Source organism: Camelus ferus, chromosome 36 (assembly GCF_009834535.1).
Source record: "Camelus ferus isolate YT-003-E chromosome 36, BCGSAC_Cfer_1.0, whole genome shotgun sequence".
Classification (NCBI taxonomy): domain Eukaryota; kingdom Metazoa; phylum Chordata; class Mammalia; order Artiodactyla; family Camelidae; genus Camelus; species Camelus ferus.
This window is the reverse complement of record NC_045731.1, coordinates 14,494,658-14,508,077: the sequence shown is the minus strand read 5'-3', so window position 1 is coordinate 14,508,077 and position 13,420 is coordinate 14,494,658. Positions and strand designations below refer to the sequence as shown.

The following is a 13,420-nucleotide window of genomic DNA, read 5'->3' as shown; positions in this document are numbered from 1 at the left end:
AAGTGAAGGAGTTAAATGTGGAATCTTATACGCATTCATTCATTCACTTAGCCACCTCCTGTTTGCAAGACAACATTTTTAATTTAGCTGTAAATCCAGATCCTGACGAGAGAGTTATCGGGCAACCTATGAGATCATTTCATCAATGTCACTTAAAATCTACTCAACTGGGTATCAAGGGGAGGACCCTGGAACAAGGTCAGTGTGTCCAAACAGAAAAGGTGATCTTAACAATGTTGATTCATAGCACCGGTGTGGGCAGTGAGTGTGCACAGGAGAACCAGGTCACACGGTCCAGGAGGGTGGGGTCAGATCCTTGTTCCACACCATTGCCATCCCCATATGCCTGCCTAGCTCCTAGTAGGTGCTTAATAAGTATTTAGTGAATAAATGAATTCTCAGACTACTTTTTTTATTCAGGTACAGTCAGTTATAATGTGTCAATTTCTGGTGCACAGCCAGTCATGCATATATATACATATATTCGTTTTCATATTCTTTTTCATTAAAGGTTATTACAAGATACAGAGTAAATTTCCCTGTGCTACAGAGAAGAAATTTGATTTTTTAACTATTTTTATATACAGTGATTAGCCTTTGCAAATCTCGAACTCCCAAATTTATCCCTTCCCACCGCCTTTCCCCTGTAACTATAAAATTGTTTACGTATGTCTGCCAGTCTGTTTCTGTTTTGTAGATGAGTTCATTAGTGTCCTCTTTTTTTCTTTTTTTTTAGGTTCTACATATGAGTGGTATCATATGGAATTTTTCTTTCTCTTTCTGGCTTGCTTCACTCAGAATGACAATCTCCAGGTCCATCCATGTTGCTGCCAATTATTTTATTCTTTTTTATGGCTGAGTAGTATTCCACTGTATAAATATACCACAGCTTCTTTATCCAGTCATCTGTCAATGGACATTTTGGTTGCTTCCATATCTTGGCTATTGTAAATAATGCTGCTATGAACATTGGGTGCATGTATCTTTTTGAATTAGCGTTCCCTCCAGATATATGCTCATGAGTGGGACTGCTGGATCATATGGTAGGTCTGTTTTTACTTTTTTGATACACAGACACTTTCACTGGTGTTTCTGTTCCAAAGAACTTCATTGAATCAGAAACATAGATTCAGACCAGTATCTGGATTCTTCCAAGAAAGCCAATGAGAAAGGAAGTTATGTGTAACAGAATGAAATAAATATTCCAAATTGTTCTGATTAACAACTGACAATGTTAGTATATGTAACTTTATATACATATGTGTATATAATAAAACAAACCCAGGATTTAGCTCCCTCTGAGGTAATTATTTTGCTCTTCCGTGGGACCCAATTTTATGTCCTGAGAAAAGACTTACAGCTCAAATCAGCAGTAGGAACAAATTAACTGCCAAGAGCTGCCCTCTCAGTGTGGCGTTGATGGCCACGGTGAAACGATTATAAATCTATTAGAAAGTGAGACATCCCTGATTTGTTTTAAAGATTTGAGGTTTGAGATTCTCCTTAAACCATGGAAATGTTTTAAGTGGACCGTTTTATACCATAAAATGTCATGTGACCCGAGTGCCTGAAAACATCCTGACACAGCCGTTCTTTTTTCATCTATGCTTCTGTCTTTGCCTTGAGCAGGATTACAGCCTGGATAGCAATTGGAAAGACTAAAATTGAGGAGTCAATTTATTTTATGTTTTCACAATTGAGAAGAAAAAAAAAAAGATGCAGAATTTCCAGAGAAGATGAGAATGGGAACAGTTTTATCTGGTGTCTGGGCAGAGCCCCCAGCACCGTCATTCTGAATGGCCTCCCTGCTGGCTGCAGGGCTCTCCTTCATGAGATGAGTTAGCTTATTTAGTCAACAGAACAGTGTTATCCTATCTGTGGAGGAAAACATTTGATGATATCCGTGGTCACTGGTTTATATACACTATTCCTCCACTTGGTGAAACTTGGCGAGGAAATTGGATCAGGCTAACCTTTGTGGTGGTGGCAAGTTTCAACAGAGGTGTATCCCTGTATCTCAGTACTGTGTTAATCTGTGCCCTTTTCTAGCCGTTTAGTGGTCATTTGAACTTGCACACAGTATGAAGATTCATCAAAAACTAAAAATAGACTTACCATATGACCCAGCAGTCCCACTCCTGGGCATGTGTCCAGAGGGAACTCTAAGTCAAAAAGATACATGCACCCCAGTGTTTATAGCAACACTATTTACAATAGCCAAGACATGGAAGCAACCTAAATGTCCATGCACAGATGACTGGATAAAGAAGCTGTGGTATATTTATACAGTGGAATACTACTCAGCGATAAAAAAGAATAAAATAATGCCATTGGCAGCAACACATGGATGGACCTAGAGATCATCATTCTAAGTGAAGTAAGTCAGAAAGACAAAGAAAATACCATATCATAACACTCATATGTGGAATCTGAAAAAAAAAAGTGAGGGGGAAGGACAGTATGAACTCATCTGCAAAACAGAAACAGACTTGGAGACATAGGCAACAATCTTATGGTTACGGGGAAAGGTGGTGGGAAGGGATACATTTGGGAGTTTGAGATTTGCAAATGTTAGCTACGATACATAAAAATGGATTTTATAAAGTTTCTTCTGCATAGCACAGGGAGCTGCATTCAGTATCTTGTAATAACGTTTGATGAAGAAGAATATGAAAATGAATATATGTATGTATGTGCCTGACTGGGACATCGTGATGCACACCAGAAATTGACACATTGTAACTGACTGTACGTCAATTAAAAAAAAAAAAAGCTGTCTATTCACTGTCCTTTGATTTGGTCTCAGCTAGCAGAGCCAGTTGGAATTCTGCAGTGGGTCCCTGCATCCTCTGTACCTCTCATCACTCAGAGCCGTCTCTCCTGTTCTGCTGCCCCTCTCAGGAGCCTGTTCTGGTTGAGAATCAGGCTCCCCTCAAAACTAAGAACCTTTGCTTTTGCAAGCATGGTTCTGCCTTATGCCTTATTTGCTCAGAATCGTGTTCTTGGCTGTTTCGGCTGATTGTTATTCCTTCCTCCCTGGTTGAGACCCACCTTCCGTGGCAACAAAACTTACAATCCACTTGCTTCTCGAGGCTTAGTGTGTTCTCTCTCCATTGGATGACAAGGTGTATACTCTGCTTAAAATTTACAGTCCCATTAGTCCCAGATTTAGAGATGTTGCCCAGAAGACTGGTTGCAGATTTAAATCTCTCAAAGGTTTAGCAGCCCAGGACCCCCAGTTTTCACTTGCAAAGCACTTCCCCCTCTGAAGATTTCTAGAATTTGTTTTTCAATTCCATATTTCTTCTTAAGTATATTTTTCTACTTGAAATCAGAAGTCTACTTTACTTATCAAAATCATAACTCAAAATTCAATGTTGTATTGTATACAAGAGTTCAGCAGTCATGATCTTTTATATACAAAATATCCTGTAAATCTTGAACAAATATTTATTCTGATTAGAAATACTCATTGGGGTACTTTTCTCCATTATTTATTTAAATGTTAATGTATGAATTTTTTTTACAGACTAACATTTCTAACATGTTTACTGATATTTAAATACTATCCAGTTATAAAGATTTTTTTTTTTTTATCATTTCAGGTGGAGGAGGCCTTGGAAGCTGTCAAAAATGCTACAAATGAGCAAGACCTTGCAAATCGCTTTAAGGAATTTGGAAAAGAGATGGTGAAACTGAACTATGTAGCTGCGAGAAGACAACAGGTGGGGAAGGTTTTGGAAATCGAGGGGAGGAAATGAGTAACTGTAAGGAACCTTGTAGTTTTGTGGGTCTGAGTGATGGATGAGCTGCATCTGCTGGCGACCAGGTCATCAGTGCCTGAGAGCCTGAGCCACAAAAGTGGCTTCCTGCCTGGGCCAGGCCAGGCATCACCGTGCAGGGCTGGGACTCCCTGGGGGACTCGCCGGCCCAGCATCCGTAGTCGGTCCCAGGCCACCTGCTGCACTGGTGGGAACCACGCTGCCGCGTCCCCCCGCCCCCAGGAATCTTTTATTCACCCTAGAAAAAGCTCCCAGGGCAAAATTTTAAAACACCACGCTGTGGTGTGGCGCCGTGGCGCTTTCTGGGCACTGCCCTTTGCCTGCGGACAGCACCGTGCATACGCACACCCCAAGTGTGCGGCTTCATGAAACTGAGACTTGCGTGAACGAGAGAGAAGGCTGGGGTGAAACTTACGACAGAGGAGATTAGCGCGTGGCGTGCAGTGAACCTTCTGTGAAGCCTTGATGAAAAAGGTTAAGTAAAGAAGGGAAGAGGCAGAGGAGAGGCAGAGACAGAGAGGCAGCACGGAGGGAAAGCGAGAGGGAGAGGCGAGGGGGGAGGGAGGGATGGGGGCGGGGCCGGGAGCACAGGGGTGAGTCCCTTTGAGGGTGGTCGTTGGCCTGGGGTTCCTCTGCCTCCTCTTGGTCTGAAGACGCCACCCTCAGTTGCAGCCAGCTCTGTTTGTTCATTAGGTATCATTTGAATTTTCTTCCCAAAGGGTGCGTTTTTTTTCTTCCTAGAAAAAAAAAAAACTTAAGATACGGGGGAGGGGGTGGGGGTTAGTTAAAATCCTTTTCACCCATCGTCTTGGCTGCTCCCAGGATTCTTCAACATTTTGGGCAATTCCTAGTGACTTTTTCTAAGATTCTCTGTGACCATCAGGGAAATTGTGGTCAACACTGTTGGTCATCTGTGCCAGGCTGAAGTGACACTGATACTAGAAACCTGACCAAGCTCTCGTCCTTTCCCCTAAAGAGCCCCCAGTGTCCTTTGTGATAAGCACACGGACATGATTTTCACGTACATAATTATTTTAAGTATTTTGTATCAGCGGAATCCTTTGTCCAAGTGGTGTCTTGTGTGGCAGCCCATCTGCAATCTGCTTAGGAGCAGAGTTACTCTGAAGCACAGGTTTGAGGCCAGAAAGCCACACAGCACGTTTAAGCACCTGATCTCAGGAAACCAAGGGGGAGGCTGGGGAGGGAGACAGGGGCCCGGACGCTCACAGTGTTTGGGTTCTTTGTAAGGGAAGGGGCGTTAGCTGAATAGCTCATAGTTTGGCATCACAGCCCCAGATTCGTATTTTAGTATTAGTCTAATTAAGTCGCAAAGAAGAGAGTTGAGTGGAAGAGAAGGTGGTGGTCGCAGTTGGGAGGGGGCTGAAGGGGTCTCGGTGAGGGGTGGTGGTGGTGGTCTCCACTGTACACGTGGAAAAGCATAGGGAGCCTGCGTTTACGTGGAAAAGAGAAACTCAGGACCTGCTGTTGGGTTGGATGTGGCAGCTTAGGGAGCGACAGCCACCAGTTCTCATCTGAGGTTCTGTCTGAGCAAGGGGGTGGATGGCGGTGAATTTACTGAGATCGAGAAAGCCTGGAGAGGGGCCAGAGAGGGTTATTAGAAACCTAGGTTTCATACTTAGATACGTTTTGAGATGCGTGTAGGATGCCCACGTCGAAGAGAGACGTGGGCTGGAGAGGAGAACGTGGGCTGTCTGCACGAAGCTGGCATTAACATCCACGTGTATGTGTGAGAAATGTACATGAGGATGCTCGTTAATATAATTTATTTTTATTTCATTCCTGGTTTTAATTAATTACTGCTTCAGACTCTTTCAAGAAAATTTAGAAAGAAAGAATTAAAAGAAGAAAAAAACAACATTCTCCCAGCAGCAACACCGTGTGCTGTTCTTTTTGGGGTGTTGCCTTTCAGTTGTTGTAACATAGTCACCATCATACCCTGCATGTAAGTGTGCGCGCTGTGTTTTTTATTTATCTCATAAACAGTGTCCATGTTAACACATTTATGGAAACTTATTTAATAGCCACATAGAGTCCGTCAGATGGAAGCCTCAGTGGTTTCCTTACCCAGTTCTCCATAAATCAGCACTTACACTGTTTACAGTTTTTTTCATGTGATTAAGAATGTTTCTAAAATTATCTTTATGGAAAAAACTACCCACCCCCCCTTTTTCTCACTTTCATATTTAGGTTTTTTGGGTTTTTTTTTTAGCATAGATAGCCCAGAATGGAATATGAAGTTTCCGGACCAGGTGTCCTGGAGGTTGATAAGACCCTTCATGACGAGTTGGGGGAGACTTGTATCTGCCCCACCTAGATTGTTACCTGCGTAGAGGATGCCCTCACGTGTTGGGTCCCTCCTTATCTGTGCTGATCTTTAGGGCTAAGCATAATTCACCCCAGTTTAGAAATTGTGTTGGCTGGCGTGGATCTGTTAGTGCTTAAGCAAAGGAGAATGGATGGGCCAGACAGTTGTTCATTACTTACTGTCAGCTTGTCTTGACAATGCTGGACACCACATACTGTAATGTGCTTATCTCAGGATTATTTTGACCCACAAGAGAGAGATGTAGTTCACTTTTTCCAGGTCATCCATCTTTCATGTACCAAGTGAGCAAGGAGGAATAGAACCCCAGTGGTTCACATAGCCATTAGTGATACCGTTTGAGGTTAGAGAAAGGTTCTCCCGGAGACACTCAGCTGGCAGTGCCACGTGGCGCCCAGAGAGCAGCCCTGCCTTCAGCACGTCCAGAAATGACGTGAGTGTTTTCTTAACAATACTCTTTAAAGCTGAGAATAGACTCCCCAGGGGTATTATCTTGGCGTCCAAAATTAGGAAAGCGAATCATCCTTGATCTGTATGCATATATATATTTTTTTATTATTCCCTAAACTCAGTGACTGATGTGCCTTCAAAGATAGTTTTTTTTTTTTTTTTTTTTTTTTAGAAAAATGAACTCTGTTCTGAAAATGATAATAGAGTGGCAGTGATGCACTGAGCAGGGTCGGGGAGTTTGACTCCCTGTGCCTGTGATTGTGACTGAATGTGGAGGCGAGCGCGTATCAGAGGACGGGAGCTTGGGTCTTCCGTCTGCTGGTGACGGACTCGGACCCGTGCGAGCCACTGGCCTCTCCGGTGCCTCAGCTTTCACGCCCCTGCAGCAGTGTTGACTGAAGGCATCTGTGGGCCACACACTGTGCGGTTGACTGAACGGTCCCTGAGCAAGGTGGCGAGCGCTCTGTTCTCTCATCAGACGTACCTTTTAGGAGAGAGACGTAAACTTAAAGAAGTAAATACAATACAGCGTGAAGCGTGTTAATGATAATGTTACCAAATGCAAGTTCATGTGCCCGACGCACCACGAGGCCAAACAAACCGAAACATTGGAGTGTGGAGCAGAGAAGGGTTTATTTCAGGGCCGAGTAAGGAGGACGGGGTGGCTCGTGCCCAATAAAACCCCCAACTCCCTGAAGGGTTTCAGCAAAGCATATTTTAAGGCCAGATAAGGGAAGGGCGGGGTCGCAGGATACGGGATCAGCTTGTGCGCAATCTCTGGCTGACGTTTAGGGAACAGGGTGGTCAACGCCGTCAACCCCCAGGCGCCAGAAGGTCTGGGGGCCACGTGCTCTCCATCAAGTAGTTCACTCCTTCCCTTTGGTGGTGGTTTTTAGCTTCTGGAAAACTCAGGACATATGCATGAGATACTACGCTCTGGGTGCTTCAGAGAGGAGCTGCCGCAGAGGACACGGGGGAGGGGTCTGAGCCTGGAACATCCCGCAGGGTCCTGCCGGGTTATGAGAGGGAAGCGGGTCCTGTGGGAGCAGATAGAAGGGGCGTATCTGGATGGAGAGTGGGTTCTCAGAGGACCAGCCCCATCAGGGCAAAGGAGAGGGTGGGAGAGGCACGCTCAGACCCTTCACACAGAAAGAGCGGCACACGGGACGTGGTGGCAACTTCAGCGAACACGAGGGGCAGGAGATGGTTTCTGAAGTTCACGTGGTTCTGTAGGCCTGTGACTTCAGGCTCTGCTGCAGACACTTCCATGGCCAGCTTCATGCAAGTGACAGGTTTGTGCTTTGCACCCGCAGGAGCTGAAGGACCCCCACTGTCGGGATGAGATGGCAGCCGCCCGCGGGGCTCTGAAGAAGAACGCCACCATGCTGTACACCGCCTCCCAGGCCTTCCTCCGCCACCCGGACGTGGCCGCCACCAGGGCCAACCGAGATTACGTGTTCAAACAAGTCCAGGAGGCCATCGCCGGCATCTCCAATGCTGCTCAAGCTACCTCGCCCACCGATGAAGCCAAAGGCCACACGGGCATCGGGGAGCTGGCCGCGGCTCTGAATGAGTTTGACGTAAGCAGCCGGGTGATGGGCACGGTTGTGGGGTGGGGGGGGGCGGTGTGTGCTTCCAGGGGAGAAATGCACTGGGGATGAAAGGCCACCGAGATAGAACACCTTGCTTTACCCCATTGGAGGCTTTGGTAGCAAGATAAATGGCCCGATGTGTCACTGTTACTAGGAATCCAGCGTGTTGGCAGAACCTGCTTGCCAGTCTTTAAAGGAGCTGACGAGTGTGTTCAAGAGGGCCCGACCCCACGCAGGTGAAGCCCTGCACACTGTGACTTCCTTACCTCCCGGGCTGTCCTAGGGACGGCTGACCACTGGTGTGATCACCTTTGGTATTCGAGAGGCGGATGTCATGGGCAGCCTGAGTGTAGTTGCCTCTGAGTTACGTTGTGTCTGGGTGAAAACTGCTCTCAGTTCTTCATGTTAAGTCAGCGGCAAGTGGACTTCGCCGCCCTCCCGTCCCACACGAGATGCCGGTCTTCCTGGCATCGGCCCCGCCGTGGGGCATCTCTGTACCTCCGTGAGTGATCCGCGTTCCGCACCTGCTGTTTCCAGGGGTGTGTCCCAGTGAGGGCAGCAGAGGAAGGGAGGCTCACTGTGCTCGGCCATATTTAAGGCAAGGGAGTGAGCGGGAAGGACGCGTGTCATCAACAGCCCAGGATGACAGCCCTCACGTCCGCGGGGTCAGGATCTGGGACCACCTGTGAGAAGGTTCTGCCCTTGTTCGGTGAAAGTCTGCATGTGTTGTGAGCTCCAGAAATATTTAAATAATCAGCGTCTGCTTTCAAGCATTCTGTTTTCCTGTCGGGGAGATAAAGGAAGCAGAATGTACTGAAGGCTCTTTAGGTGATAAAATGCAATGTTAACAGGAATTCATAGGAGAGAGATCTGTGACTTCCCAGCTGTGGAGAAGGATGAGCTTGCTTTTGGGTGTGTTGACATGAGTATTTGGCAGGAGGTGAGGGCTGTCTGCTAGAAAAGAGACCCAGAGCAAATGACTGTTAAGGGCGTGGAGGTGGGTGATACGAAGGACGGGTCATTATCAAGCTCTACACACGTAATTCTTTAGTTTTCACAGGCGTTTCTTTCCCTTGTTTTTTGCATTAGTCTATATATATATATATATATATATATATATATATATATATATTCTATATGTCTGTCTACATACATATGTGTATAGATAGAGAAATAGAAAGAACTCAGACCATATATTATTTCCAAAGTGTTTTATATGGATTAAATAAGATAAATTTAAAGTATTTGCCACGGAAATGGGGCCTTAATATGTAATGTATTCACAATGATTTAGGAGACACCAGAAAATTCATTGGAAGTAATAAGATAACTTCAGTTGTCAATTTTAAAATAAACATACAGAAGTCACTAGATTTCCATAATGCAGAAGAAGAAAGAATAATGGAAAAGAGATCCTGCTCACAAAGGAAACAATAAAAATAATTTGTTGGCTCTATGTCACTGCTTGATTTAATTTCATATTGTTATATGTGTTAGAGATAATCCTGACAGAGATGTGGGGGACCTAAGAGGGGAAATTATGTGGCACTTTACGAGGGGTAAGTTTTTGGTAAATGATGTCATGACCCCAGGTAGGGAAACCATTGACCCTATCAAGTTCTATAATATTGAGACTATCCCTGTAAAAATTCTAGGAGAGCTCTTTTGGAACTTGACAGAGTGATGATAAAATTTTTTTTTTCCCCTCTTTTTTCTTTTTTCTGGAATGAGAATGGATGGGCCCATAATTTAAAGAAACAAAAATGAGCAGGTCATGCACTCATGGTGTTTTTTAAAATTAAGAATAGCCAGACGCTTTAGTCACATTTTGACAATTGCACTGTTATAAGCAGGGTTCATTTAATAATCAAAAAGTAAACAATAAAACCTAAGTGAGGACCTGGTAACAGAGCTGGAGTGTGGCCTAGAGAGGATGCTCTTGAAGGATAGTTGAGACAGTTCAGCTGCTGCCACCTTCTGCCCAGGAGTGATGACTGCAGCTTCCCACTCTGTCAGTAAAAGGAGCTTTTACCAGCAGTGGGTTTAACAGCTGGGACATCCCTGGAGTATTAGGGCTTTGGATTCCTGAAATAAAACTCAAGGCCACATGGGGGAGGTCTGCTGGCAAAGTATGTCAGTGTATTTTTCAGCCATTCTAATGGAGTGGTATCTTCTCATGCTGGACAAGTGAGGTGTTAGGGAGATAACATATGAATATAACAATCAGATGTTTTTATAGAAAAATGGCATATTAACTAAGTAATTCACTGACTGCATTTTATTAATTTATATATTATTATTCAATAGTTATATAATATATAGCAATAATTGATAAATATGTTGTTATATATTGTATATATTAATTGAGTTTTATTACTTACATTAACTGAATATATTACATGTTAACTAAGTAATTATGTATATTAGCTAAGTATATTAACCAAGTAATATTTTGTTATTAAATGTATATTAGTTCTCGAGCTATGTAAATTGTGTAAAGCCTCATCTGATGTTTAAAAATTTATTTCTCCGAAGTTGGCGAATCAGCATTTGGAGCTGTCTCAGCTGGCAAGTCATGGGTAGTAATTCCATTTGGTGTGGTTCCCTAAAAACAGTTGTTTAGTAAATGCAATTAATTTCGGTACTTTCTCAAAAGTTGTAATGCTAGGAAAATATTATAGAACCTTAAAACATATAAGATAATTAGCCAGTTGTAGATTTTGTGTCCTTTCTGATACCAGCACACCTAGGCAGTCCTTAACGATACTTGAAATTTTCTCTTAAAAATAATGTTCCACTTTTTTTACTTTGAAACAGAATTATAGATTTCTGTTTTATATTTGCATAATGAGTGCTTCGGTATTTTTTTTTTATTTCCCAGGCAAATTGACTTGAAATTGATTTAGAATTCACAGGCATCTGTCCTGAATCCTAAATGCGATTCTCAGATATTAAACGAATTGATATTACATCGGGTGGGAAACTGACTCAAACTTCCTGTGATTTACTTCTTGTGATACTGTTTCCTGATGCTTGGTTTAATGGCTTGCCAAGGATTTGAAAAAGTAAAGCATCTTTGAGATTCTGAAGTGGAAGGAACCGTAGAAATATGAGGTGTTTTTTCAGTCAGCATAGCCAGCGTCCCCTAATGTTGCATTTGAAGTCCGTCTCATAATAATAGTCATCATTATGTCAAACCCCGTTTTGTGGGAGGTTTGATGCAGAAGTGGCTTAGAGTTTCATAGTTGATTGAGAACAAGGCAAAAATTAGTATGTTTGTCTTTTACATTCATTTGCCTGAAATTACAGGGTCGATTTCTACCTGAGTAGCTATAACTGGGGCTCAGCGCTTGGTGACCTGTTTCGGGGCACTGTTACTCTGCCTACGGGAAGAGCTGATGCAGCGCTGTATTAAGTAAAAGACTGAGGGGAAAAAGGCAGTATTTTAACAACTCGAAACTGTCAAGAGAGTCTGTAATGATACAGTAGCAGAAAGTAAAATGATTGCTAATCATTGGGAAAATCCACCTCTGTTTAAAAGTGTGGCAGCTTGAGGTAGTTAATTTTATCTCGTGAAACTGTCTACTAAGGAATACCGAGAAGAATTTAAACAAGTGTTAATGACTGCCCGGAGGTACCTCATGTTACAACGTCAGCTTTGACTGCTGGGGAACTTTTCAGAGTGGGAGAGAGGAAAATTAAAGTTATTCCTACAGAACTTCTTTATTTTAGTAAAGAGAAGAGACTGTACCATACCGTGTTTTTTGAAGCTTCTTTCGAGGACGAACATACTTTGGAAAAATGGAAATGGACACCAGTCGCAGCCCAGTCTTCATAATCGATAGCCATTTCCCTTTTAAAGTTACTGTTTTCTTTTAAATCAGACAACTTCTCTAATCTTAATCTCAAATCCCTCCAAACTGAAGTGTTTTCCTTCTGGTTTGGCTTCTTTCTTTTCCTGTTTCCCTTGGGAATTTGCTTGATCGGTAATTCTTTTTCTTGTATATTCAGTTTCGCCTTCCCGCCTTGCTCGGTCCCCTCAGCCTACAGAGAAATGCACTTGTCTTCTACAACTTAAAAATAAAATGAAATAAAATGTTTGACTACCATGCTTACCATAGTCTCATATTTCACTGTTTTTTTTCCCCTTAAAGAATTCTGTAAGAAGTAGATTCTGATCTAATCTAAGGCTCTGACTGCTTTTGTCTTGTCATCTGCCCTCTGCTCCCGCCCCCACTCTGTGTCTGAGGGTCTCCAGGGACCCCTCACTCATTAGCCCCTAGTTCTCAGCTGCTTCCACTTTGGAAGGGGGGACATTTAGTATTATCTGCACCCTCTCTTTCATGGCACCACTTCTCACTCTCCGGGTTTCAGTATCTGGCCCTAAGAAGTAAGGACCATCTGGTCTCAACTAGTTGAGCTGCAGTGTCGCCGTGCCGTGCCGGCTCCGCCCAAGTCACCCTTTTCATTCCTGCCTCATGTTTGTGCCTCCCCTCCACCTCCTTGGCTTTTCTTCCTTGCTTCTCCTTCTTGTCTTTGCACAGATTTCCTTTTCTTGGATCTGGCTTTAACCCCCTCACTGACCTGGCGTTCGGTGGGCGGGAGTGTTGGAATGGGAGGGTCAGGAATGATGCGACAGCTACGTCGCGGGCCAATGAGGACGGCGAGGGTCTGTAATCCAGCGGTGTTGCGGGGCCGAGGCTGCCCGCAGCGGTGAGGGAACTTGCCCTGGGGAGCGCCTCCGTGCTCCGGGGCTCATTCCCTAGGGTTGTTCCAGCGGTGAGCTCTTCTCAGGCGTGCATTGTGTTCCAGAAGCTCTCGGCCAGAGACAGAGGTGAAGCAGCAGGAGTCACCCAGGTGGGAGAGGTCGCTTCCCAGCAGAACCCCAGCCCGTTTCTGGGAGGTGGGGGCGAGTTTTCTGGGTACCCAGGAGGATGAACATCCGTGGACGAGGGCTTGAGATCGTGTTGGAAGACAGCTCAGTAAAGAGCTGGAGGGCCACGTGGGCCACTTAGGTCAGAGGCCCAAGCATGTGACCTCAGAGATCCACCCTGAAGGAGCCTGGAGAAGGAGGAGTTTTCCAGCTGACTGTCTTCTCCAAATATCACTCACCTTTTTGAGTAGGAAATAATAGTTTCTTATCATCCTGACTAGCCCAAATAGATGCCCGTGTGGAAGTCCTGGTCCCGTAAGGAGTCATGAAACGGAATTCTGGCTGGCTCAGGGATTCTTTCAAGAGATCCTACTGGCTC

General features: G+C 44.3%; 1 protein-coding gene across 2 annotated transcripts in view; it reads left to right on the top strand.

The window, feature by feature from the left end:
- The window catches only part of CTNNA2 (catenin alpha 2), a 944,841-nt gene that overhangs the window by 267,028 nt on the left and 664,393 nt on the right, over positions 1 to 13,420 (top strand). For both annotated transcript variants that reach the window (XM_032474170.1, XM_032474172.1), the window contains exons 5-6: positions 3,606 to 3,725; positions 7,890 to 8,156. In XM_032474170.1, coding sequence (XP_032330061.1) covers positions 3,606 to 3,725; positions 7,890 to 8,156 — 387 coding nt within the window. The remainder of the gene's footprint in view (positions 1 to 3,605; positions 3,726 to 7,889; positions 8,157 to 13,420) is intronic.